The following is a 25858-nucleotide window of genomic DNA, read 5'->3' on the forward strand; positions in this document are numbered from 1 at the left end:
AAAAAAAAAAAAATCACATTGTTACCAATAACCTGTGTGGTTTTTTTAAAGAAAGGGCCTGGTGTGGTGGCTCACGAGGTCAGGAGTTCAAGACCAGCCTGGCCAATATACTGAAACCCTGTCTCTACTAAAAATACAAAAAGTTAGCTGGGGGTGGTGGCGGGTGCCTGTAATTCCAGCGACTCAGGAGGTTGCGGCAGGAGAATCACTTGTACCTGGGAGGTGGAGGTTGTAGTGAGGTGAGATTGCACCATTGCACTCCAGCCTAGGCAAAAAGAGTGAAACTCTGTCTCAAAAAAAAGAAAGGATAAGGGCTGGGCGTGGTGGCTCACACCTGTAATCCCAGCACTTTGGGAGGATGAGGCAGATGGACACTTGAGGTAAGGAGTTCGAGACCAGCCTGGCCAACATGTTGAAACCCCATCTCTACTAAAAATACAAAAATTAGCCAGGTGTGGTGGCAGACACCTGTAATCGCAGCTACTCAGGAGGCCGAGGGAAGAGAAATGCTTGAACCCAGGAGGAGGAATTTACAGTGAGCAGAGAATACATCGTCGCACTCCAGCAGACAACAGAGCAAGACTCCGTCTCAAAAAAAAAAAAAAAAAAAAAAAAAAAAAGAGCCTGGTGCAAGTGGTTCATGCCCTGTAGTCCAAGTGACTCAGGAGGCTGGGGCAGGAGGACTGCTTGAGCCCAGGAGTTTAAGGCTGCAATGAGCAATAATTGTGCCACTGCACTCCAGCCTGGGCAACAGAGTGAGACCCTGTCTCATAAATAAATATAAAAAAGAAAGGATACCTCATTTTTAATGTATTTACAAATACAATTTCAGCATAACAAATGTCCTAATTGGTGATCAGACAGGAAATTTCAAAATTATAAACAACACAATTTAAGAGCTAAAAGGATCCATTGGAATAATTTACTCCAACCCCCTCTTTTTGCATTTGAAGAAAGGACCTAAATTCACTTGTTCTAAGTCCTAGAGCCCCATCACAGTGAATCCATGGCCATGTCTCCTGACTTTTGGAATCTGGAGGCCATCCCATAACTCCATTCTTCCCCCAACCTCCAAGGCATCTCTTCCCACTGACATGTCCCAAGATGAAGCCTTAAAGAAAATTTCTGATTCTCTTAAAACAAATATGCATTTTATGATGTCATCCTGAGGTCAGGGTTAGGTCAACAGTCTTAGAGCTTCAGGTAATTCTTAGCTTTCTGTCTCTTCCTATTTGCTCCTTAAATTAATAAAGTAACTCACTCTCTCCCTCATTTATTCAGCAAACATTCCTTTTATTTTATTTTTGTATTTTTAGTAGAGAGAGGGTTTCACCATGTGGGCCAAGCTGGTCTCGAACTCCTGATCTCAAGTGATCTGCCTGCCTCCACCTCCCAAACTGCTGGGATTACAGGCATGAGCTACTGCACCTGGCAAATTCCTTCCCCAGCCCGCCGCTTTTTTTTTTTTTTTTTTGTATTCTTGGGCAGTGCTACAGGCAACAACAATTTCTTGAGTGCTATTATGTAATAGGCCTAATCCACGCATTAGAAATTACTTTAACCTACTGTAGACACATGCCATTTTAAAAGTATTTTCAAAGAATGCAAAAGCTTTCTTTCTAGGAATACAGAATAATTTCCAAGATTTGGTGTTAGGTGAAAAAGCAAGGTATATAACAGTGTCTATATTCTGTAACCACTCATTAAAATAAGAAGAAAATACACGTGTATGGTTACATGTACAATATTCATGTACACACACACACACACACACTTGTAGAAGGTACAAAATACTTCTGGAAGGATCATCACATAATCAGTAATACTGGTTGGCTCTAGGGAGAGGAAAGGAGTGGCTGGGGATCACAGTTGGAAGGAGAATTTTCATTTGAATTTTGATCTATGTGAATTTATTATATATTCCAAAAATAAATTAAACTAAAAATAAAAATAAGAGATGCATTTCCTTCACAATTTTAAAGAAGCCCCTACTCTCAGAACAAGCAGTTGCCTGTAATCAGGTTCATCTTTGTTACAAAGACCTGTCCTGAGGCCCTTATAGTTTTAATTTTCTTCTTTCCAATTTTATCTTTATGGCCTTGTACCATGGATCGCCACCCATCTGGCCACAAGACTTCCTTCCCATCAAGACTGAATTGTATCTGGCAGCAAGACTGCTATAAAGACTGAAACTCCCATCTGTATTTAAGGTCTGAGAAATGAAAGTAGATCTCTGTAACAAAAGAATTATGTGATGTTAAGTCCAAAACATGCTCACCTCTGCACTAATGGAAAGAAACCTATTTATGGTTAATCTAAAACTATATATTTGTCTTTTAAATATTTCTATCTCTATTTTCCTTCTTTTTCAATAACATTGGTATATCTCCACTTTTAAAAATTGGAGTATGCCTGATATACTGTGTAAGAAAACAAAATGACACTCTGAAAATCAGACTCAGGAGAAATTATAAAGGAGTCAAATTTCCCCAGGGTCTTCTCAAGCCTTCCCTTCTTCCTTTACCTTGAAAAAAAAAAAATCTCTTTGTAACTCATTCCATGCAGGTAAAAGATTTTCTGCCTAACAAAAAGCAGCCACCTAAGAAGACCTATATTTAGTGAAATCTATAGTATTTGAGTTTACAATATCAAGCTACCTGTGAAGTGAGTTTGAGCCCAATTACCAGTAACTAGAATGTACTGTAATACTCTATCTTGATTAATTTGTGGGAATATTCCTGTAAGAATTAAGTGGGGTGGGAGAAGTGCAGGGGAGTAACCTAATAAAAGACGTGCATAGCGGCCAGGCGAGGTGGCTCATGCCTGTAATCCCGACACTGGAAGACCCAAGCAGAAAGACTGCTTGAGGCTAGGAATTAAGATGAGCCTGGACAACAAAGCAAGACCCTGTCTCTACTTTAAAAAAAAAAACACAAAAACAGAAGATGTGTATAGCAGTTCTATTTATATTAGGAAAAAGTGAGGAAAACTCAAATGCCCAACAACATGGGAATGAGCAAGCAAACCATGCAGTTCAAAGAGGGTAACCTTATGTAGCAATTTAAAAATAAAAGATAATAGGCCAGGTGTGATGGCTCATCCCTGTAATACCAGCACTTTGGGAGGCCAAGGAGGGCAGATCACCTGAGGTTGGGAGCTGGAGACCAGCCTGACCAACACGGAGAAACCCCATCTCTACTAAAACTACAAAATTAGTCAGGCATGGTGGTACATGCCTGTAATCCCAGCTACTCAGGAGGCTGAGGCGGGAGAATTGCTTGAACCTGGGAGGCAGAGGTTGCAGTGAGCTGAGATCACTCCATTGCACTCCAGCCTGGGCAACAGGAGTGAAACTCCGTCTCAATAAATAAATAAATAAATAAAATAAAAATAAAAAATAAAATAAAGGAAAATAATATTAAGAGAAAATACACAGAACAGTATGTACATTGATGGCAGCTCTAAAATTTATTTTATAGTCATTCATAACAATAAGATGAAAATTTGAAGCAATGATAACAATTTAATCATTATTAGGTAGCTCTTTCTTTTGCAAAGCTGTATCTACTTCTTACACAAAGATAAAGAATCTTAGCTGAATTCTTCATTCAAATTGCCTACAGAGTTTCCTCATTTGATGAAGGGTTTGAATTAGAGTAGTATCTCTAAAGTCTGTTTAAGCTCTAAAAATTCTGTGTACTTTCCTATTAAGCCCCATGAATTTATGGAGAACATTAAACATTATCAGTTCTACAGACTACAAAATCTTGGATCAGATTGCTGTTTTAAACATGAGTCTGTACTACTGTTTTAATTTTTACAATTTAAAGAGAAAATGAATCTGTAGTGACGTGACTGCAATCTGGTTCAGAAACCAAACATGTCAAGCATCTAAATTCAACTCTAGCCTATGTAATCCATAAAAAGAGCTCGATTACTATTAGAAGACAATAGTCGGGGTTTGCTAATATACATATTTTCAAGCCTTTTCCAACTATTTCCCACTCAGGAATTAGGAGAAAAGAAATCAGATAATTACATAAATTATACCGATAATAGCATTAAAAATGACAACAATAACACATATTACATGTTTATTATGGGCTACGCACTACGTCAAATGCTTTACTTGGATTTTTCCCCCATTTAATCCTAGCAGTATCTCTCAGATAGATTTTATTATTCCAATTTGCAGAGAAAGAAATTCAGTGTCAGAGGGAATAAAGAATTTCCCCAAGGTCACCCAGTCAGAAAGAGCAGAGTCAGAACCTAGCCTAAGTCTGCTAAACTCTAAAGCCCAGGCTCTCTCCCATTACACTACACTGCCTCCCTAACACAAAGTCAATATGAAACCCCTGAAAATAATCTCTGCTTTTCTGATTCATACTTTCTTCTCGATTATGAAGTATCAAGTTGAAATTAAAACCTCATTGTGGCTTACAGTGTAAATACATTGTAAAAATAATGCTGATTGGAGTTACCCTTCATTAAGATAGATCAGAAATACATAATTAATTAAACTCATACTTTGAATTATAAGAAATATAAACGATGCAAAGTTATATGATGAAATGATGAGCAACAGGAACATTAAATGCTCTATGAGAATATATGGGTTTGTGGGACAGAAACAAAACAGAGAAGCAGCACCAGAGTCTGCAATTTGGCTTTCAGCAGCTTCTCCAATCAGTGCTGACAACTCCATAGTTCCCATTAATGTGTGAGAGCTTCTGAGACCCCATGGCTTGGTCAATCATCATAATTATGATTATGAGACAACAAACACCTTCAGTGTATGATTTAATTTCCTGAACTGCAAGAGTATCTGTGTTAACAGGGGAATTGGAGGAATTACTGCTCTGACCATGAGTGAAATATTCAGTATTAAGCTGCTGGTAAGGCAGGTCAGTAATGATAAAATAATATAGTGTGGAGAAATCTGCCCTGTCTTCATCTTGTCTAACTGACTTTCTAAACAGGTATATTAATGATCAATTTTTCTTGGAGGAAAATTTTTTTTCTTTTTTCTTTCCTAGGTTGGTGATTCAGAGTTAATTGCTTTATGCCAGTGGCAGTAAGAGGGATGTAGCGATCTGTTTAAGTACAGCCCAATGAAGCAAATTCTCAATTTTTCACTTATTAAATTCAATATTGCTGAGGGAAAGAAGGAATATGCACACTAACCATCCTTAAATATTCAGAATTCATTTTGAATCACACTGAACATCACAACTAAGAAATTGAATTAAACCATTTATGTATGACATAATATGATTAATATGAATTATGAAAATTTATTCTAGGTTTCCATGTAACAAAAAGCAATTTAAAGTTATTTTTGCACATCAATTACGCAAATACTTGAGCTCTCAAAGTTGGAAATTTCCACACATCAGTGAGAAAATTCATTGTCTAATAAAAGAAAACTCTTTAAACTTATGAAATTAAAAGTATGTTTCTAAGAGCACTGCATAAAATTTTAAACAAAGTCAGCTTATAAACAAATAACCTAAATTTATAAGCATAAAACTTTTAGCTACTCTCTCCATATTTTTTTTTTTTCACATAGAACATCCTCTCAATGGTAAGATATTCACAAAGTGAAGTATAGTGAGACTCATTCTTTTGCTTGACATAGATAACTTTCCATAGGTAGACAGTTAATTACAGGATATTTTAAAGTAAAAATAGCAGCTGCTTTTGTTATTCAGTTAAAAAGACTCATTATATTTGCTAAATAACTGAGATATGACACACTGGAGATATTTTTTAGGAAATTATAAAATATAATTATGTTAACTCAAAAATTGCCAAATGTATCTTTCATTTCTCTGAATTAACTTGCTTTTAAAATAAATTTGAGCTATAGTAAAATTGAAAATAAATTACAAAAAGGAAATGTGGAAATAAAAATCATTAATCTGGGCAATCTTATTGAAAGAAATGAGGGCCTGGATGCTATACTTTTTTTTTTTTTGAGACAGGGGCTTACTCTGCGCCCAGCCTGGAGTGCAGTGGTGCAATCATAGCTCACAGTGCAGCCTCTACCTCCTGAGCTCAAGTGATCCTCCCATCTCAGCCTCCCAAGTAGCTGGGACTACAAGCACATGTAACCACGCCTAGTTAACTTTCAAATTTTTTGTAGAGATGGGGTCTCACTGTTGCTCAGGCTGGTCTCAAATTCCTGGGTTCAAGAGATCCTCCCACCTCGGCCTCCCAAAGTGTTGGGATTACAGGTGTGAGTCACTGCATCCGGTCCTAGATGCCATATACATTTTAATAACAAAAATGAAATGTCAACCATCCTGCAGCAAGACTATTATTTGTGATGCATAATTTCTTACTTTCAGATTGTGAGAGTGTTTCCTGACTTCAGTTCTCACCAACAGCTGAGACAATATGTGAGAAATGGGAAATGGGAGTGACAGGAGAGCCTGAGACACACAGAGACCAAAAGAAATGTGCCAGAGAGTTGGCCAGCATGGGAGAACAACTAGTACTTCCTCCCCGTTGCATTAAAATAAAGTGAGATAAGATCAATAAACAGTGCTTCTGCTGTATAATAATCTGCATATAGAATACTCTGTGATGGGACAACACTGGCTCTTTCAAAGACTTAGGATTGCCTAGATAAGAAAAGATGGTGGTTCACAGAGGCACTTGCCAAAGAGCCAAGTCATGGCTTCCTCCGGGTTCTCACAGTGTTTGAAAGTAGAGCTTTTAAACAATCTATTTGCCTTGACCCATATTCATCAGAGACATTAAATATCAAACTCGAAGCCTCACCCAGGGTGCTGCAGACTGGCACGTCTGTGATCCCTAGCAGAAACTGCACTGGATGGCTCTCACTGTAACGTCCTGCCACTCAACATGGTTCCTCAGAACAAAAATATTCTTCCTTTGCCACCCTCCGGGCAGCCTCAGTTATTGCTCAGTGCGCTCTTGCTTACGTGTGATAAGATGGTCACCCCCATAATGCGTTCCTTCTCCCTGCAGTGGTCCCCTGAGAGGTATGAAGTCCACCACACTGAAGTGTTACAGAGGGGATGCAGAAGGGACCTAGCAGAAGCCTCTACCTCTTTGAGTCATTTTGAAATGGAATTTTTTGTTCTGTGTCTCCACAGCAGTCAGAAAACTTGCACAGAAAGAGACTGGACATACTAATAAGCAAATCAAATGCTTCAAAGTGGTATCATCAACCCTCTCCTGCCTGCTTTTCCTGCTTCTACAGAGAGAGGCCAGTCACCACCTTTCTATTTCAGTCACACTACGGTTCTATGGGAACTGTCATTTTCCTTTACTGTGGTTTCCAAGGCCCTAAAATAACCTTCTCATTAGCTTCACTCAAGTTCATTGTTAACATAAATAGGACAAAATAGGCAGCCACATACAGAGGACTTTAAGGGAACATTATCAGCACTGCTCATCTATTTATGTTCTAAACAGAAATATTCAAAATAGGGCAAAAAAATCCTTGGTTTTTCCTATTATCAGGAAATATATTGTGGATAATTTTTAACTTCCTGGAAATGAATTAAGATGGCTGACAACTTTTAATTCAGTTTAGGCTTGACTCTGTCTGTCACATCCAGGTGGCCACTAGCAGAAGCTTGAGTAATGCAGAAAATATGTCCGTGTAGCTGCTGGCAAAGAAGCAAAGTTATACTTCCTCAGAAACAGCGCGATAGAGTTCCTGCAAAGGAATGCAATATTGGCTGATTTGTAAGCAGTACTGCCACTGGTATGCACCCTCAAATCCAACTCTAATACTCCCTGGCTGTATTCCCTCAAGGACTTCATGGTTGAAGCTCATAAAAATAGAATGATGTCATTGTGGATCAGGTGCTCTTCGTTTTCTGTCCATCCTCCAGGATACAATAGGGAGCTTAGGAGGAGGATGGAGAACTGGCTCTATAGAATAGCAAATGATACCAGAAGATAAGATAGGTAGACACTGCCCTCTTCACTAGATAAGGGCAGCTAATGAGGGCAGTCTCATTAGCTTAGGCTCCCCAGCTACCACTGCTTCAAACTTTGGCCTCAATTTGTAGACTAAAGTCACCAGAACCAAAGTTAACTACCAGTGGGATTAGTGATCTTCCCTATACTTGGTTTACACAGAGGAATGCTAACATCTTTCCCTGGGGAGTTCCAGGACAGTTGATCAATCTAGAAACAAAACTGGATCTCAGGGGTTGGAAACTTTTTTTCTGTAATGGGCCAGATAGTATTTTAGTCTCTGTGGGCCAGTTGCAACAGTCTTTGTTGCAACTACTCAATACCGTGACTATAGCTCAAAAGTGACCACAGACAGCATGTCAACAAATGAGTGTGTCTGTGTTCCAATAAACTTTATTTACAAAAACAGGCAGCAGGCTGGATTTGGACCACAGACTATAGTTTGCTGACCCTTGCTTTATCTAACGGTTACACTGATATTGCCACAACAGTGACCAAAAAACGATGACCAGAACCAAGTTGTTCTGGCAAGACTAATCTACTGTATTAGAAGCCAGAATAGCAGCCCTTATGGGCCACTATTTGTGGGATTAGTGGGGTCAGGGGTCAGGGGGAGTACTGTAATTAGGAAGGAGCACATGGAAGCTTCTGGGTTAATAGTAATATTCTGTTTCTTGAGGTGGGTGATGTTTACATAGGTGTGCTCACTTTGTGAAAATTAATTGAACTATGCGAGAATTCATTTATGAGTTGTATAAATTTCTGTGTCTATTTTATAAACTATTTTTAAAAAGAAAAAAAAAGAACCAATATGTTCCAAGGGAGAAATCATTTTAAGAAAAATAAGGCAGAAAGTCCTATGAAGAGAATATAAGAGTTGGGCAAAGTGTCTGTGGGTTCCCAGCTACGCAATGAGGACGACACAGGCCAAGTTCTTTTGTTTGTAGTGTGCTTTTTTTTTTTTTAATTGTGATTAAAAACCACATAATGTAAAATTTAACATCTTAACTATTTTAAAATGTATAGTTCAGTACCGTTAAGTATATTCGTATTGTTGTGAAACAGACCTCCAGGATGTTTTTATCTTGCTAAACTTTAACTATATACCAATTAAATGACAACTCCCCCTGTTATGGAAAAAGTGTTTATGAAATAATATGAGGTTAAAAAAGTAGATGCCCAAATTATATATGTATTATAATTACAACTGCTTAAAATTATGTACACATTAGGTAAAAGTTCTAAATGGTGAACTAAAAACAATTATGTTACAACAGTAGGATTAAGAGGGAATTGTCTTAAATTTTCTACATTTCCCCCCTTTCCTGAGCCCTTGGCAACCACCATTTTTCGTTCTATGAATTTTACTACTTTTGATGTCTTAAATAAGTGGAATCATACAGTGCTTGTCTTTTTGCGATGGCTTATTTCACTTAGCATAATGTCCTCAAGGTTCATCCATGTTGTAGTATGTGACAGGATTTCTTTCCTTTTTAAGCCAGAATATGATTCCATTTTATGTATACACCACATTTGTTTTAACCATTCATCTGACAATGGGCATTTTAGGGTACTTCCACTTTTTGCCTATTGTGAATAGTGCTGCTACGAACATAGGTGTGCAAATATCTCTTTGAGACTTTGCTTTCAATTCTTTTGCATATAACACAGAGGTGGGATTGCTGGGTCATATGGCAGGTTCTACTTTTTATTTTTTTAGGAACTTCCATACTGTTTTCCATAGCAGCCACATCATTTTACAATCTTGCCAACAATACACAAGGGCTCCAATTTCTCCAAAGCCTTGTCAATGCTTGTCATTGTCAAGTTTATAAAACATTTATTTTTATTGATATATAATAGATATAAATATTTTCAGAGTACATGTGATAATTTAATACCTTCTAATGAGTGTAATTGGGATATCCATCAACCTAAATATTTGTCTTTTCTTTTTTTTATTATTATTATACTTTAAGTTCTAGGGTACATGTGCACAATGTGCAGGTTTGTTACATATGTATACAGGTGCCATGTTGGTGTGCTGCACCCATTAACTTGTCATTTACATTAGGTATATCTCCTAATGCTATCCTTCCCCCCTCCTCTCACTCCTCAGCAGGCCCCGGTGTGTGATGTTCCCCATCCTGTGTCCAAGTGTTCTCACTGTTCAATTCCCACCTATGAGTCAGAACATGTGGTGTTTGGTTTTCTGTCCTTGCGATAGTTGCTCAGAATGATGGTTTCCATCTTCATCCATGTCCCTACAAAAGACATGAACTCATCCTTTTTTATGGCTGCATAGTATTCCATGGTGTACATGTGCCACATTTTCTTAATCCAGTCTATCACTGATGGACATGTGGGTTGGTTCCAAGTCTTTGCTATTGTGAATAGTGCCACAATAAACATACATATGCATGTGTCCTTATAGCAGCATGATTTATAATCCTTTGGGTATATACCCAGTAATGGGAATGGCTGGGTGAAATGGTATTTCTAGTTCTAGATCCTTGAGGAATCGCCATACTGTCTTCCACAATGGTTAAACTAGTTTACAGTCCCACCAACAGTGTAAAAGTGTTCCTAATTCTCCACATCCTCTCCAGCACCTGTTGTTTCCTGACATTTAATGATCGCCATTCTAACTGGTATGAGATGGTATCTCATTGTGGTTTTGATTTGCATTTCTCTGATGGCCAGTGATGATGAGCATTTTTTCATGTGTCTGTTGGCTGCATAAATATCTTCTTTTGAGAAGTGTCTGTTCACATCTGTTGCCCACTTTTTGATGGGGTTGTTTGATTTTTTCTTGTAAATTTGTTTAAGTTCTTTGTAGATTCTGGATATTAGCCCTTTGTCAGATGGGTAAATTGCAAAAATTTTCTCCCATTCTGTAGGTTGCCTGTTCACTCTGATGGTAATTTCTTTTGCTGTGCAGAAGCTCTTTAGCTTAATTAGATCCCATTTGTCAATTTTGGCTTTTGTTGCCATTGCTTTTGGCGTTTTAGACATGAAGTCCTTGCACATGCCTATGTCCTGAATGGTATTGCCTAGGTTTTCTTCTAGGGTTTTTATGGTTTTAGGTCTAACATTTAAGTCTCTAATCCATCTTGAATTAATTTTTGTATAAGGTATAAGGAAGAGATCCAGTTTCAGCTTTCTACATATGGCTAGCCAGTTTTCCCAGCACCGTTTATTAAATAGGGTATCCTTTCCCCATTTCTTGTTTTTGTCAGGTTTGTCAAAGATCAGATGGTTGTAGAGGTGTGGTATTATTTCTGAGGGCTCTGTTCTGTTCCATTGGTCTATATCTCTGTTTTGGTACCAGTACCGTGCTGTTTTGGTTACTGCAGTCTTGTAGTACAGTTTGAAGTCAGGTAGCATGATGCCTCCAGTTTTGTTCTTTTGGCTTAGGATTGTCTTGGCAATGTGGGCTCTTTTTTGGTTCCATATGAACTTTAAAGTTTTTTCCACTTCTGTGAAGAAAGTCATTGGTAGCTTGATGGGAACGGCATTGAATCTATAAATTACCTTGGGCAGTATGGCCATTTTCACAATATTGATTCTTCCTATCCATGAGCATGGAATGTTCTTCCATTTGTTTGTGTCCTCTTTTATTTTGTTGAGCAGTGGTTTGTAGTTCTCCTTGAAAAGGTCCTTCACATCCCTTGTAAGTTAGATTTCTAGGTATTTTATTCTCTTTGAAGCAATTGTGAATGGGAGTTCACTCATGATTTGGCTCTCTGTTTGTCTGTTATTGATGTATAGGAATGCTTGTGATTTTTGCACATTGATTTTCTATCCTGAGACTTTTCTAAAGTTGCTTTATCAGCTTAAGGAGATTTTGGGCTGAGACAATGGGGTTTTCTAAATATACAATCATGTCATCTGCACAGAGGGACAATTTGATTTCCTCTTTTCCTAATTGAATACCCTTTATTTCTTTCTCCTGCCTGATTGTCCTGGCCAGAACTTCCAACACTATGTTGAATAGGAGTGGTGAGAGAGGGCATCCCTGTCTTGTGCCAGTTTTCAAAGGGAATGCTTCCAGTTTTAGCCCATTCAGTATGATATTGGCTGTGGGTTTGTCATAAATAGCTCTTATTATTTTGAGATATGTCCCATCAATACCAAATTTATTGAGAGTTTTTAGCATGAAGGGCTGCTGAATTTTGTCAAAGTCTTTTCTACATCTATTGAGATAATCATGTGGTTTTTGTCTTTGGTTCTGTTTATATGATGGATTACGTTTGATTTGCATATGTTGAACCAGCCTTGCATCCCAGGGATGAAGCCCAGTTGATCATGGTGGATAAACTTTTTGATGTGCTGCTGGATTCGGTTTGCCAGTGTTTTATCGAGGATTTTTGCATCGATGTTCATGAGGAATATTGGTCTAAAATTCTCGTTTTTTGTTGTGTCTCTGCCAAGCTTTTGTATCAGGATGATGCTGGCCTCATAAAATGAGTTAAGGAGGAGTCCCTCTTTTTCTATTGATTGGAATAGTTTCAGAAGGAATGGTACCAGCTCCTCTTGGTACCTCTGGTAGAACTCGACTGTGAATCCGTCTGGTCCTGGACTTTTTTTTGTTGGTAGGCTATTAATTATTGCCTCAATTTCAGAGCCTGTTATTGGTCTATTCAGGGATTCAACTTCTTCCTGGTTTAGTCTTGGGAGGGTGTATGTGTCCAGGAATTTATCCATTTCTTCTAGATTTTCTAGTTGATTTTCATTTAGGTGATTATAGTATTCTCTGATGGCAGTTTGTATTTCTGTGGGATCGGTGGTGATATCCCCTTTATCATTTTTTATTGAGTCTATTTGATTCTTCTCTCTTTTCTTCTTTATTAGTCTTGATAGCAGTCTATCAGTTTTGTTGATCATTTCAAAAAACCAGCTGCTGGATTCATTGATTTTTTTGAAGGGTTTTTTGTGTCTCTATCTCCTTCAGTTCTGCTCTGATCTTAGTTATTTCTTGCCTTCTGCTAGCTTTTGAATGTGTTTGCTCTTGTCTCTCTAGTTCTTTTAATTGTGATGTTAGGGTGTCAATTTTAGATCTTTCCTGCTTTCTCTTGTGGGCATTTAGTGCTATAAATTTCCCTCTACACACTGCTTTAAATGTGTCCCAGAGATTCTGGTATGTTGTGTCTTTGTTCTCATTGGTTTCAAAGAACATCTTTATTTCTGCTTTCATTTTGTTACGTACCCAGTAGTCACTCAGGAGCAGGTTGTTCAGTTTCCATGTAGTTGAGTGGTTTTCAGTGAGTTTCTTAATCCTGAATTCTAGTTTGATTGCACTGTGGCCTGAGAGACAGTTTGTTAAAATTTCTGTTCTTTTACATTTGCTAAGGAGTGCTTTACTTCCAACTATGTGGTCAATTTTGGAATAACTGTGATGTGGTGCTGAGAAGAACGTATATTCTGTTGATTTGGGGTGGAGAGTTCTGTAGATGTCTATTAGGGCCGCTTAGTGTAGAGCTAAGTGTAATTCCTGGATGTCCTTGTTAATTTTCTGTCTCATTGATCTGTCTAATGTTGACAGTGGGGTGTTAAAGTCTCCCATTATTATTGTGTGGGAGTCTAAGTCTCTTTGTACATCTCTAAGGACTTGCTTTATGAATTTGGGTGCTCCTGTATTGGGTGCATATATATTTAGGATAGTTAGCTCTTCTTGTTGAATTGATCCCTTTACTATTATGTAATGGCCTTCTTTGCCTCTTTTGATCTTTGTTGGTTTAAAGTGTGTTTTATCAGAGACTAGGATTACAACCCCTGCTTTTTTTGTTTGTTTGTTTTCCATTTGCTTGGTAGATCTTCCTCTTTCCCTTTATTTTGAGCCTATGTGTGTCTCTCATGTGAGATGGGTCTCCTGAATACAGCACACCGATGGGTCTTGACTCTTTATCCGATTTGCCAGTCTGCGTCTTTTAATTGGAGCATTTAGCCCATTTACATTTAAGGTTAATATTGTTATGTGTGAATTTGATCCTGTCATTATGATGTTAGCTGGTTATTTTGTTCGTTAGTTGATGTAGTTTCTTCCTAGCATCAATGGTGTTTACAATTTGGTATGTTTTTGCAGTGGCTGGTATCGGTTGTTCCTTTCCACGTTTAGTGCTTTCTTCAGGAGCTCTTGTAAGGCACGCCTGGTGGTGACAAAATCTCTCAGCATTTGCTTGTCTGTAAAGGATTTTATTTCTCCTTCACTTATGAAGCTTAGTTTGGCTGGATATGAAATTCTGGGTTGAAAATTATTTTCTTTAAGAATGTTGAAAATTGGCCCCCACTGTCTTCTGGCTTATAGAGTTTCTGCTGAGAGATCTGCTGTTAGTCTGATGGGCTTCCCTTTGTGGGTAACCCGACCTTTCTCTCTAGCTGACCTTAACATTTTTTCCTTCATTTCAACTTTGGTGAATCTGAAAATTCTGTGTCTTAGAGTTGCTCTTCTTGAGGAGTATCTTTGTCGCGTTCTCTGTATTTCCTGAATTTAAATGTTGGCCTGCCTTGCTAGGTTGCAGAAGTTATCCTGGAAAATATCCTGAAGAGTGTTTTCCAACTTGGTTCCATTCTCCCCATCACTTTCAGGTACACCAATAAGATGTAGGTTTAGTCTTTTCACATAGTTCCATATTTCTTGGAGGCTTCATTTCTTTTTACTTTTTTTCCTCTAAACTTCTCTTCTCACTTCATTTCATTCATTTGATCTTCAATCACTGATACCCTTTTTTCCAGTTGATCGAATCGGCTACTGAAGCTTGTGTATGTGTCACGTAGTTCTCATGCCATGGTTTTCAGCCCCATCAGGTCATTTAAGGTCTTCTCTATGCTGTTTATTCTAGTTAGCCATTCGTCTAAACTTTTTTCAAGGTTTTTAGCTTCTTTGCGATGGGTTCAAACATCCTCCTTTAGCTCAGAGAAGCTTCTAATTACCGATCTTCTGCAGCCTTCTTCTCTCAACTTGTCAAAGTAATTCTCCGTCCAGCTTTGTTCCGTTGCTGGCGAGGAGCTGTGTTCCTTTGAAGGAGAAGAGGCACTCTGATTTTTAGAATTTTCAGCTTTTCTGCTCTGGTTTTTCCCCATCTTTGTGGTTTTATCTACCTTTGGTCTTTGATGATAGTGACATACAGATGGGGTTTTGGTGTGGATGTCCTTTCTGTTTGTTAGTTTTCCTTCTAACAGTCAGGACCCTCAGCTGCAGGTCTGTTGGAGTTTGCAGGAGGTCCACTCCGGACCCTGTTTGCCTGGGTATCACCAGCGGAGTCTGCAGAACAGCAAATATTGCAGAACAGCAAATGTTGCTGTCTGATTGTTCCTCTGGAGGCTTCATCTCAGAGGGACACCCGGCCATATGAGGTGTCAGTCAGCCCCTACTGGGAGGTGCCTCCCAGTTAGGCTACTCAGAGTTCAGGGACCCACTTGAGGAGGCAGTCTGTCCGTTCTCAGATCTCAAACTCCATGCTGGGAGAACCACTACTGTCTTCATAGCTGTCAGACAGGGATGTTTAAGTCTGCAGAAGTTTCTGCTGCCTTTTGTTCAGCTATGCCCTGCCCTCAGAGGTGGAGTCTACAGAGGCAGGCAGGTCTCCTTGAGCTGCAGTGGGCTCCACCCAGTTTGCGTTTCCCGGCTGCTTTGTTAACCTACTCAAGCCTCAGCAATGGCGGGCACCCTTCCCCCAGCCTCACTGCCGCATTGCAGTTGGATCTCAGACTGCTGTGCTAGCAATGAGTGAGACTCCGTGGGTGTGGGACCCTCCAAGCCAGGTGCAGGATATAATCTCCTGGTGTGCCGTTTGCTAAGACCGTTGGAAAAGCGCAGTGTTAGGGTGGGAGTGACCTGATTTTCCAGGTGCCGTCTGTCACGGCTTCCCTTGGCTAGGAAAGGGAATTCACTGACCCCTTGCGCTTCCTGGGTGAGGTGATGCCTCTCCCTGCTTTAGCTCACACTCTGTGGGCTGCACCCACTGTCCTGCACCCACTGTTGGACAAGCCCCAGTAAGATGAACCTGGTACCTCAGTTGGAAATGCAGAAATCACCCATCTTCTGCGTTGCTCACGCTGAGAGCTGTAGACTGGAGCTGTTCCTATTCAGCCATCTTGGAACTGCACCTATTTGTCTTTTCTTCATGCTAGAAACATTTATTCTCTTCTAGCTATTTTTTTTTTTTTTGGAGACAATCACCCAGGCTGGAGTGCAATGGCGTGATCTTGACTCACTGCAACCTCCACCTCCTGAGTTCAAGTGATTCTCCTGCCTCAGCCTCCCAAGTAGCAGGGACTACAGGTGTGTGCCACCAGACCTGGCTAATTTTATATTTCTGGTAGAGATGGGGTTTCACTATGTTGGCCAGGCTGGTCTTGAACTCCTGATCTCAGGTGATCCCCTCACCTTGGGCTACCAAAGTGCTGGGATTATAGGCATATGCCACCTCATCCGGCCTCTTCTAGCTATTTTGAAATGTTCAGTAAATTATTGTGAACTAGTCACCCTACTGATCCATTGAACATGAGGTCTTATTCCTTCTATCTAACTGTATATTTGTACCCATTAATCAATCTCTCTTCACCTCCCACCCCTTCCCGGCCTCTGGTAATTACCAATCTATTCTCTATTTTCATAACATCCACTGTTTTAGCTCCCACATATGGATAAGAACATGCAATATTTGTCTTTCTGTGCTTGACTTATTTAACTTAACATAAGGACTTCCAGTTCCTCCATGTTGCTGCAAATGATAAGATTTCATTCTTTTTTTATGGCTGAATAATATTCCATTGTGTATATATACCACATTTTCTTTATCCATTTATCCATCTGGAACAGGAAATGATGCCCACTTTTACCACTTTAATTTAACATAATACCAGAAGTCCTGGCCAGAGAAATCAGGCAAGAGAAAGAAATAAAGTGTAGCCCAGTTGGAAAGGAAGAAGTCAAATTAGCCTTGTTCAAAGACAATTTTTTTTTTTTTTTTGAGACAGGGTCTCACTCTGTCACCCAGGCTGCAGTGCAGTGGTGCAAAGGTGATCTTGGCTCACTACAACCTCTGCATCCTGGGTTCAAGCAATTCTCCCACCTCAGCCTCCTGAGTAGCTGGGACTACAGGGATGCACCACCACTCCTGGCTAATTTTTTGTATTTTTAGTAGAGATAAGGTTTTGCCATGTTGGCCAGGCTGGTCTTGAACTCCTGGCCTCAAGTGATCTGCCCACTCTGGCCCCCCAAAGTTCTGGGATTACAGGCGTGAGCCACTGTGCCCAGCCTACAATATGATCTTATACTTAGAAAAACCCAAAGACTACCAAAACACTGTTAGAACTGATACATTTAGTAAAATTACAGGATACAAAATAAACACACAAAAATCAGTAGCACTTAAATATGCCAACAGTGAACAATCTGAAAAAGAAATCAAGAAAGTAATCCCATTTCCAATAGCTACAAAGAATATAAGATACCTAGAAAACAATTTAATCAGAGACGTGAAAGATCTATACAAGGAAAACTATAAAACATTCATAAAAGAAATTAAAGAGGACATTAAAAAATGGGAAGATATTCCATGCTGATGGGTCCAAATAATTAATATTGTTAAAATGACAACTCTACCCAAAGCAATTTATAGATTTAATGGAATCCCAATCAAAATACCTATGATATTCTTCACAGAAATAGAAAACAAAATAACAAAATCCTGAAATTTTTTTTTCTTTTCTTTTTTTTTTTTTTGAGACAGGTTCTCACTCTGTCACCCAGTCTGGAGTACAGTGGCACAATGACAGCTTACTGCAGCCTCAAACTCCCGGGTTCAAATGATCCTCCAGCTGTAGCCCCATGAGTAGCTGGGACTACAGGCGCATGACCACAACACTTGTTTTCTGTAGAGACAGGTTTTTGCCACATTGCCCAAGCTGGTCTTGAACTCCTGGGCTCAAGCAGTCCTTCAGTCTAGGTTTCCCAAAATGCTGGGATTACAAGTGTGAGCCACTTGTGCCTGGCCCCTACAATTTTTATAGAACCACAAAAGATCCAGAATAGCCAAAGCAATCCTGAGCAAAATGGACAAAGCTGAGGCCAGGTGTGGTGGCTCACACCTGTAATCCCAGCACTTTGGGAGGCAGAGGTGGGGGATCACCTGAGGTCAGGAGTTCAAGACCAGCTTGGCCAAAACCCTATCTCTATTAAAAATACAAAAATTAGCTGGGTGTGGTGGTAGGCACCTGTAATCCCAGCTACTGGGGAGGCTGAGACAGGAAAATTGCTTGAGCCTGGGAGGCAGAGGTTGCAGTGAGCCGAGAGTTGTGCCATTGCATTCCAGCCTGAGCAACAGAGAAAAACTCCGTCTCTGGAAAAAAAAAAAAAAAAAAAAAAAAAAAAAGCTGGAGGCATCTGACTTAAAAACATATTACAAAGCTACAGTAACCAAATTGGCATGGTACTGGCATAAAAACAGACACATTTACTGATGGAAGAGAATAGAGAACCCAAATATAAATCCATGCATTTACAACCAACCCATTTTTGACAAAGGTATCAAGTACATACAATGGGGAAAGGACAGTCTCTTCAATAAATGGTGCTGGGAAAACTGGAAAACTATAAGCAGAAGAATGAAACTAGGCTCTCATTTACTATATACAAAAATCAAATCAAAATGGACTACAGACTTAAATCTATGACCTGAAACTATGAAACTACTAGAAGAAAACATTGGGGGAAATGCTCCAGGACATTGGAGCATTTTTATTTGTCTATTTTGTCATTTGTCAAAAGATTTCAAAAGCAAAACCAAGCAAAGCAAAAATAGAAAATGGGATTATGTCACGCTAACAAGTGCCTGTACAGCAAAGAAACAATGAACAAAGTGAAGAGAAAACCCACAGAATGGAAGAAAATATTTGCAAACTACCCATTTGACAAGGGATTAATGACTGGAGTATATTAAGGAGCTCAAACAACTCAATAGCCAAAAAAAAAAAAAAATCAGATTTAAAAATGTGCAAGGTTGGGGCAGTGGTTCACTCCCATAACACCAGCACTTTGGGAGGATGAGGAGTTTCAGACCAACCTGGGCTGAGGTGGGAGGATCACCTGATCCCGGGCAAATTAAAGCTGCAGTGAGCCATGATCTCATCACTGTACTCCAGACTGGGCAACAAGACCCTGTCTCAAAAAAAAAAAAAAAAAAAAAAAAGCAAAAGATCTGAATAGATATTTCTCAAAAGAAGACGTACAAATGGCCAACAGCTATATGAAAAAATGCTCAATATCACTAATCATCAGAGAAATGCAAATCAAAACCACAATGAGATATCATCTCACCTCAGCTAAAATGGCATACATCAAAAAGACATGGAATAATGAATTGATGCTGGTGAGGATGTGGAAGAAGGAGAACCTTCACACACTATTGGTGGGAATGTAAATTAGTATGACCGCTATGGAAAATAGTGTGGAGTTTCCTCAAAAAACTAAAAATAGAACTACCATATCATCTAGCAATGCCACTGCTAGGTATTTATCCAAAAGAAAGGACATCAGTATATCAAAGAGATAACTGCACTCCCATGTCTACTGCAGCTCTATTCATAGCAGCCATAACATGGAATGAACATTTCCTGTTTTTTTTTTTTTTTTTTTTTGAGATGGAGTCTCGCTCTATTGCCTGGCTGGAGTACAGTGGCGCAATCTTGGCTCACTGAAACCTCTGCCTCCCGAGTTCAAGTGATTCTCCTGCCTCAGCCTCCGGAGTAGCTGGGACTACAGGCATGCGTCACCACACCCAGCTAATCTTTGTTATTTTTAGTAGAGACACGGTTTCACCATGTTGGCCAGGATGGTCTCAATCTCTTGACCTCATGATCTGCCCACCTCGGTCACCCAAAGTGCTGGGATTACAGGTGTGAGCTATAGCGCCCGGCTCTTGAGTTTTTTTCATGGTAGCATAGGCCAAGTTTTAAAAAGCCATTTATGAAGGTTGACAAGGCTTTACCTAAATTAAACTCAAATATAAAGGCCTTCAAGAAAACTGCCTTCAATCCTTACTGAAACTTTATATTTATCCTAAAACTTCAGCACCATTTTGATGTGACTTTATCTTCTTTGCTCAAAGTTTATAAATTTGTTCAAAGATCCTAGGAAGTGAAATGCATAATAGCATAGTAATAGCAGCATAGCAAGTGGAAAAGTTTAAAATTATGTTTTCATATTTTATTTGAAATGCCACCCATGTGTATATCTCCCAGAAAAAGCAATAATATGACTACTCAAAGACCCAATTATAGGGTGAATACAAATTTCATTAACTTTGGTCCCACTACACTGGAAGAACTGGGAATTTTACCAAATGGAACAAGAGGAGGAAATCAGGAGAGGCTAAGAACTCTCAGAAGCAATGACATGAGGAGGAGGAAAAGTGACTAAAGCTCTGGCTCTAGGAGCTACAGCATACAGTTGGCTACCCTGCTCTTTGAGAAGGACTCGCACAGCTGAGTTTTCCTTTACTTTTTTTCTGGCTGCTGCTGCTTCTTCCTTAGACCACTGCATGTGATCCCTATTAAACAAATAAAAATAAAAAGATTGTAAAATATGCTTTATCATTGAAGAAGACAGAAAAAAGGTGACAGGGAACCACATCTTTCATTCTAGATTAGCTGAAGACAAATGATACAGACTAATTCCACATGGAATGAATACATTTTGTGTCAGATGTTCCTACTGATAGCGCTGGTACAACCCTGGAACTCCTACGATTCTTCTGTTTAAATCTGGTTGTGCTGCAAGCCCCAACTACCTCTGGGAAATGGCTGCTAAAGTAATGTCCTCAGAACACCCTGGTGTATGACTATTTGGGTGCTGGTATGGTTTGCTGGTTTTTACTCTAAGGCTAAATTTATTTGCCTTTTTGTTAATTTATGAACAGAACATTCTTCAGTAGTTTTTAAACGCTCCTCTTACAACACTTGTATTCTAACACTTTGCTGTCAAAGAGATGAAAGTTTAAAAATGTTTTGTACTTAGCCTGCAATTTTTAAAGTAACTTTAGATTTATTTTTCTTATTAGCTACTTTAAATTCTGTAAAAGGATTCCTTTGCATTTAAGTGATAGAGTACTTGATATAGCATGTGAAAAGGTCACCTTTCTAAGTTCTGGCACTTTCTATAAGTATTTTTAGTTTCAGAATCTACTCTCCCTATGTGAGAAGATATTTTCTGCTGCAAAAAAAAAATGTCTTTCTTGGAATAGAAGCAACAACTGTATGCAAGAAAGGTAATTTTTTTTAAGTTTTGTTTTCACAAAGTTTGCATTTTTTTTTGCAATAGGTTAGACTCTAGGTAAAGCAATTTCCTGGAATAAACCAGGAATAATTTTTGTCACTAAACAATAAAAAAATTACATACCCCATATTCAAGTTGCATGTAGCCTAAAAGAAAAACCTCTAACACTATTATCATATGATATATGTAGTCACCTGACTGATGACAAGGGATAAATTATACAGTTCTTGAAAGTGCATCATGCTGTGACCAACTAACACTGAGCAGTCAGCATGATCATCATCATCATCATCATAATAATTACCATCATTTATTTATTACATATCAGGTATTGTAATAAGCACATTGCATACATATGTCTTATTTAATCCTTTCAAAAATCCTTTGGTAGGGTTATAATCATGCCCACTTTGCATAGTGGCTAACAGAAATGTAATAACTTATTCAAGGTTATATAGCCAGGAAGTGGCAGAAACAGAATTCACCTAGGTTTGTGTCACTTAAAAGTCCATCTTCTCAACTATTAGTCTATTATTTTCTACCATGGCAGTGGGGGACACAGAGAGACTTAAGATGTAATGTTTGCCCATCTTGGGTTTATATTCTGCTAGTACAGGCAAGTAAACAATAAGTAAATGATAATACAGTGGAGCATGAACGGCTAGCACCTGATGAAGGGGAGTGCAGCCAATTAATGCAGCTGGGGCAAATAGGAAGACTTGAGAGAAGGTAGGTTTGGGCTCAGGTTAGGAGGAAAAGTGGTGGAGCAAATTCATGTCACTCAGAAGCTGACAATACAGACAGTGCATACAGGGAACAGTTAAAAGAAACTCCATTTTGACTGGTTCTCTTGGACTACTGCAGATGAAGTTGGGAGCTGGATAATGGTCAGATTTCAGAGGATCTTAAATGTGGGGCTGAACAGTTAAGTAGTGTGCAAGACACAATGAAGTGGGGATGGACTGGAGGAAAAGCGACCAATTAGACTGTTGGAATGGTCTAGGAGTAATGAGTCCCAGGACTAAAGTGGTAGCAATGGAGAACAGGAAGGAAAGGGGGAGAGGGAGTTTCAGTTTCACTGAAAACACTGAAATTAAGACCTAGAGATTAACTAGATATTGGAGAGAAGTGTAAGAGCTATGAATGATTCCAAGGTCTTAAAACTGAGTATCTAGGAAAGTGGGGGTAACAATGACAGAATGTGGAGTTGCATTGGGTGGAATGATGATAAGCATGGTACTATTTTAAGTAATGCTTATACAATCAGATATGAGAGGGTATATTCCAGTGACCTGGCTATAAATACTGAAGGTGAGAAACAGCTTTCCTTAACTAACTAACTAACTAAATAACTAAATCAATCAATCAATCAAAACTGGTATGCTGCAGTCTCCAGGAAACGTGAATGAGAATGTTTTCAGAGTTTCATAGATAAAAGTTTAACTGCCAGTATTTAAATAAAACTCAATCATGTACAAGCCAAATAATCATAAACAGCTTTGTCTCTTGCTTTAACAAATGAGATTAGAATAGGTTTTTTTTTTTCTTTGACTTATTTTGACTTACTTTAACATATGCGAGCAATCACATACAAATTGGGGCTGGCAACTATACTTTAAATTCTGTATATATTAAATATACTATATTGAATACAATTACACGACAGTTGTGAAATTAAAGGCAACAAGTTATTTATTGAAAAAATAGTATTTCTAAGGTTAGGGATGAGTTTTTCATCTACAAATTTCTACCACATATAGGAAAGAAAATAGAACAATCTATTTCCCTGGAAAGAATCAAGCTGTAAGACAATAAGAGTATATGTGGTCTTCCACTTTAAGCATTTAAGCTTTTAGTTTAACTTGCTATTTCTTAAGTATTTAATAGATACAGTTATTTTTTAACTGTAACTTCCTTACCCGGTTCTTTATGTTACTTCATTTTCTTAACTGCTAAGTGAGGGGAATATTAAATCCTAAGTTCCTGCAGAACAGATTTTTTTTTACACTACAGTTACAGAATCCCCACAGAAACCTATAAAATGTTCCTACTGTATTTATGGGGACCTCCTCCAGCCCTGCTGCTTTATGGCAGTTCTTTATTTTGGAGGAACTGGATTCATGTATCCCAAAACCCAACAGCTGGCAATAAGAATCATACAACTTTTTATTAGTAATAATACAACTACAATAGAATTTAAGCACAGAAACAAATAATAAACAAACTGAAAATAATCAAGTATTTAACAGCAACAAAAACCAAAGGAAAAAAGTGGTTTATAGAGTTTGACCAATAAATTGTACTTCTGGGAACTTACTGAAATGAAGTAACTCAAAAGAACTAAGAAATTCTGTACAGGGAAATATTTGTATGAAGATATTCACTGGAACACTAAATATAATATTAGTAGCAAAAAATGAGAAACAACTTCAGTGATAGGGAAATGAAAAAATTATAGTAAATCAAAGGAATATTATGCAGACATTAAGATAATAAATATGACTATTACATGACAATATGGAAAAGTATTTATAAAATAACATGAGGTTAAAAAAGTAGATCCCCAAATTTTATGTATATATATCTTTTTTTTTTTTTAGATGGAGTTGCTCTGTTGCCCAGGCTGGAGTGCAATTGCACAATCTTGGCTCACTGCAACCTCTGCCTCCTGTGTTCAAGCGATTCTCCTGCCTCAGCCTCCCGAGTAGCTGGGATTACAGGCATGTGCCCCCATGCCCAGCTAATTTTTGTATTTTTAGTAGAGATGGGGTTTCACCATATTGGCCAGGCTGGTCTTGAACTCCTGACATCAGGTGATCCACCTGCCTTGGCCTCCTAAAGCGCTAGGATTACAGACGTGAGCCACCGTGCCCAGCCTATAACAAGTTTTAAAAAAACCTTTTTAGCCTTTGGAAAAACCTTTGACAGCCTCAAACTCCTGAGTTCAACCAATCCTTCAGCCTCAGCCTCCTGAGTAGCTGGGACTATAAGTGTATACCACTGTGCCCAGCTAATTTTTAAAATTTTTCAATTAATTTTTTTTTTTTTTTTTTTTTTTGTAGAGACGGGTTTTGCTTTGTTGCCCAGGCTGGTCTCCAACTCCCTCATCAAGCGATCCTCCTGCCTTGGCCTCCCATACTGCTGGGATTACAGGCATGAGTGAGCCACCACACCTGCCTGAGTTCCTTAATTGTGTGACTAACAAAAAATACAAACATAGAGCCAATGCCTTCCTACTTTGCACACAATGGGATGGAGGTCACAGCTGCTGAAGAAACCAATACCCACCTCCCTCATTAAGTATTCAGTGGGAACCCATATCTATCAGGCACTGGGCCTGTGAACTGGGGACACATAGATGAGAAGATTTGGTAGAACTCAAAATTTTGAGTGATTCTCCTACCTCAGCCTCCTATGTAGCTGGAATTATAGGCCGAGGCAGGCAGATCACAAGGTCAGGAGATCGAGACCATCCTGGCTAACATGGTGAAACCCCGTCTCTACTAAAAATACAAAAAATTAGCCAGGCGTGGTGATGAACGCTTGTAGTCCCAGCTACTCGGGAGGCTGAGGCAGGAGAATGGCGTGAACCCGGAAGGCAGAGCTTGCAGTGAGCCGAGATTGTGCCACTGCACTCCAGCCTGGGCGACAGAGTGAGACTCCGTCTCAAAAAAAAAAAAAAAAAAAAAAAAAAAAAATATAAATATATATATATATATATTTTAACTGTAACTTCCTTACCCGGTTCTTTATGTTACTTCATTTTCTTAACTGCTAAGTGAGGGGAATATTAAATCCTAAGTTCCTGCAGAACAGATTTTTTTTTACACTACAGTTACAGAATCCCCAGAATATATATATATAAACCCAATACGGGAGGACCCAGATCCATAAAACAAGTTCTTAGAGACCTACAAGGAGACTTAAACTGCCACACAATAGTGGTGGCAGTTTTAACACCCCAGTGTCAATACTGGACAGATCAACAAGACAGAAAATGAACAAGGATATTCAAGACTTGAACTCAGCTCTGGATCAAGTGGACCTGATGGATATCTACAGAACTCTCCACCCCAAGACAACAGAATATACACATTCCTCTAAAATAGACCACATAATTAGAAATACAACATTCCTCAGCAAATGCAAAAGAATTGAAATCATAACGAATGGTCTCTCAGACCGCAGTACAATCAAATTAGAACTCGAGATTTAAAAACTCTCTCATAACCATACAACTACATGGAAATTGAACAATCTGCTCCTGAATGACTCCTGGGTAAATAATGAAATTAAGACAGAAATCAAAAAGTTCTTTAAAACCAATAAGAACAAAGTGACAATGTACCAGAATTTCTGGGATGCAGCTAAAGCAGTGTTAAGAGGGAAATTTATAACACTAAATGCCCACATTGGAAAGCTAGAAAGATTTCAAATCAAAACCCTAACATCACAATTAAAAGAACTAGAGAAGCAAGAGCAAACAAATCTAAAAGCTAGAGGAAGACAAGAAATAACTAAGACCAGAGCAGAACCGAAGGAGATAGAGACACAAAAAATCTTTCAAAAAAAAAATCAATGAATCCAGGAGCCAGTTTTTTGAAAAAAACTGATAAAACA

At 38.7% G+C, this 25858-nt stretch overlaps 1 protein-coding gene across 1 annotated transcript in view; it reads right to left on the minus strand.

Annotated features, from left to right (window-relative positions):
* LOC105483247 (methyltransferase 8, tRNA N3-cytidine) overlaps nt 1-25858 on the minus strand; it is a 225457-nt gene that overhangs the window by 172532 nt on the left and 27067 nt on the right. Inside the window, 1 exon segment of the mRNA XM_071072927.1 lies at nt 20422-20513. Coding sequence (XP_070929028.1) covers nt 20422-20513 — 92 coding nt within the window.

The sequence above is a fragment of the Macaca nemestrina genome, chromosome 11 (assembly GCF_043159975.1).
Source record: "Macaca nemestrina isolate mMacNem1 chromosome 11, mMacNem.hap1, whole genome shotgun sequence".
Classification (NCBI taxonomy): domain Eukaryota; kingdom Metazoa; phylum Chordata; class Mammalia; order Primates; family Cercopithecidae; genus Macaca; species Macaca nemestrina.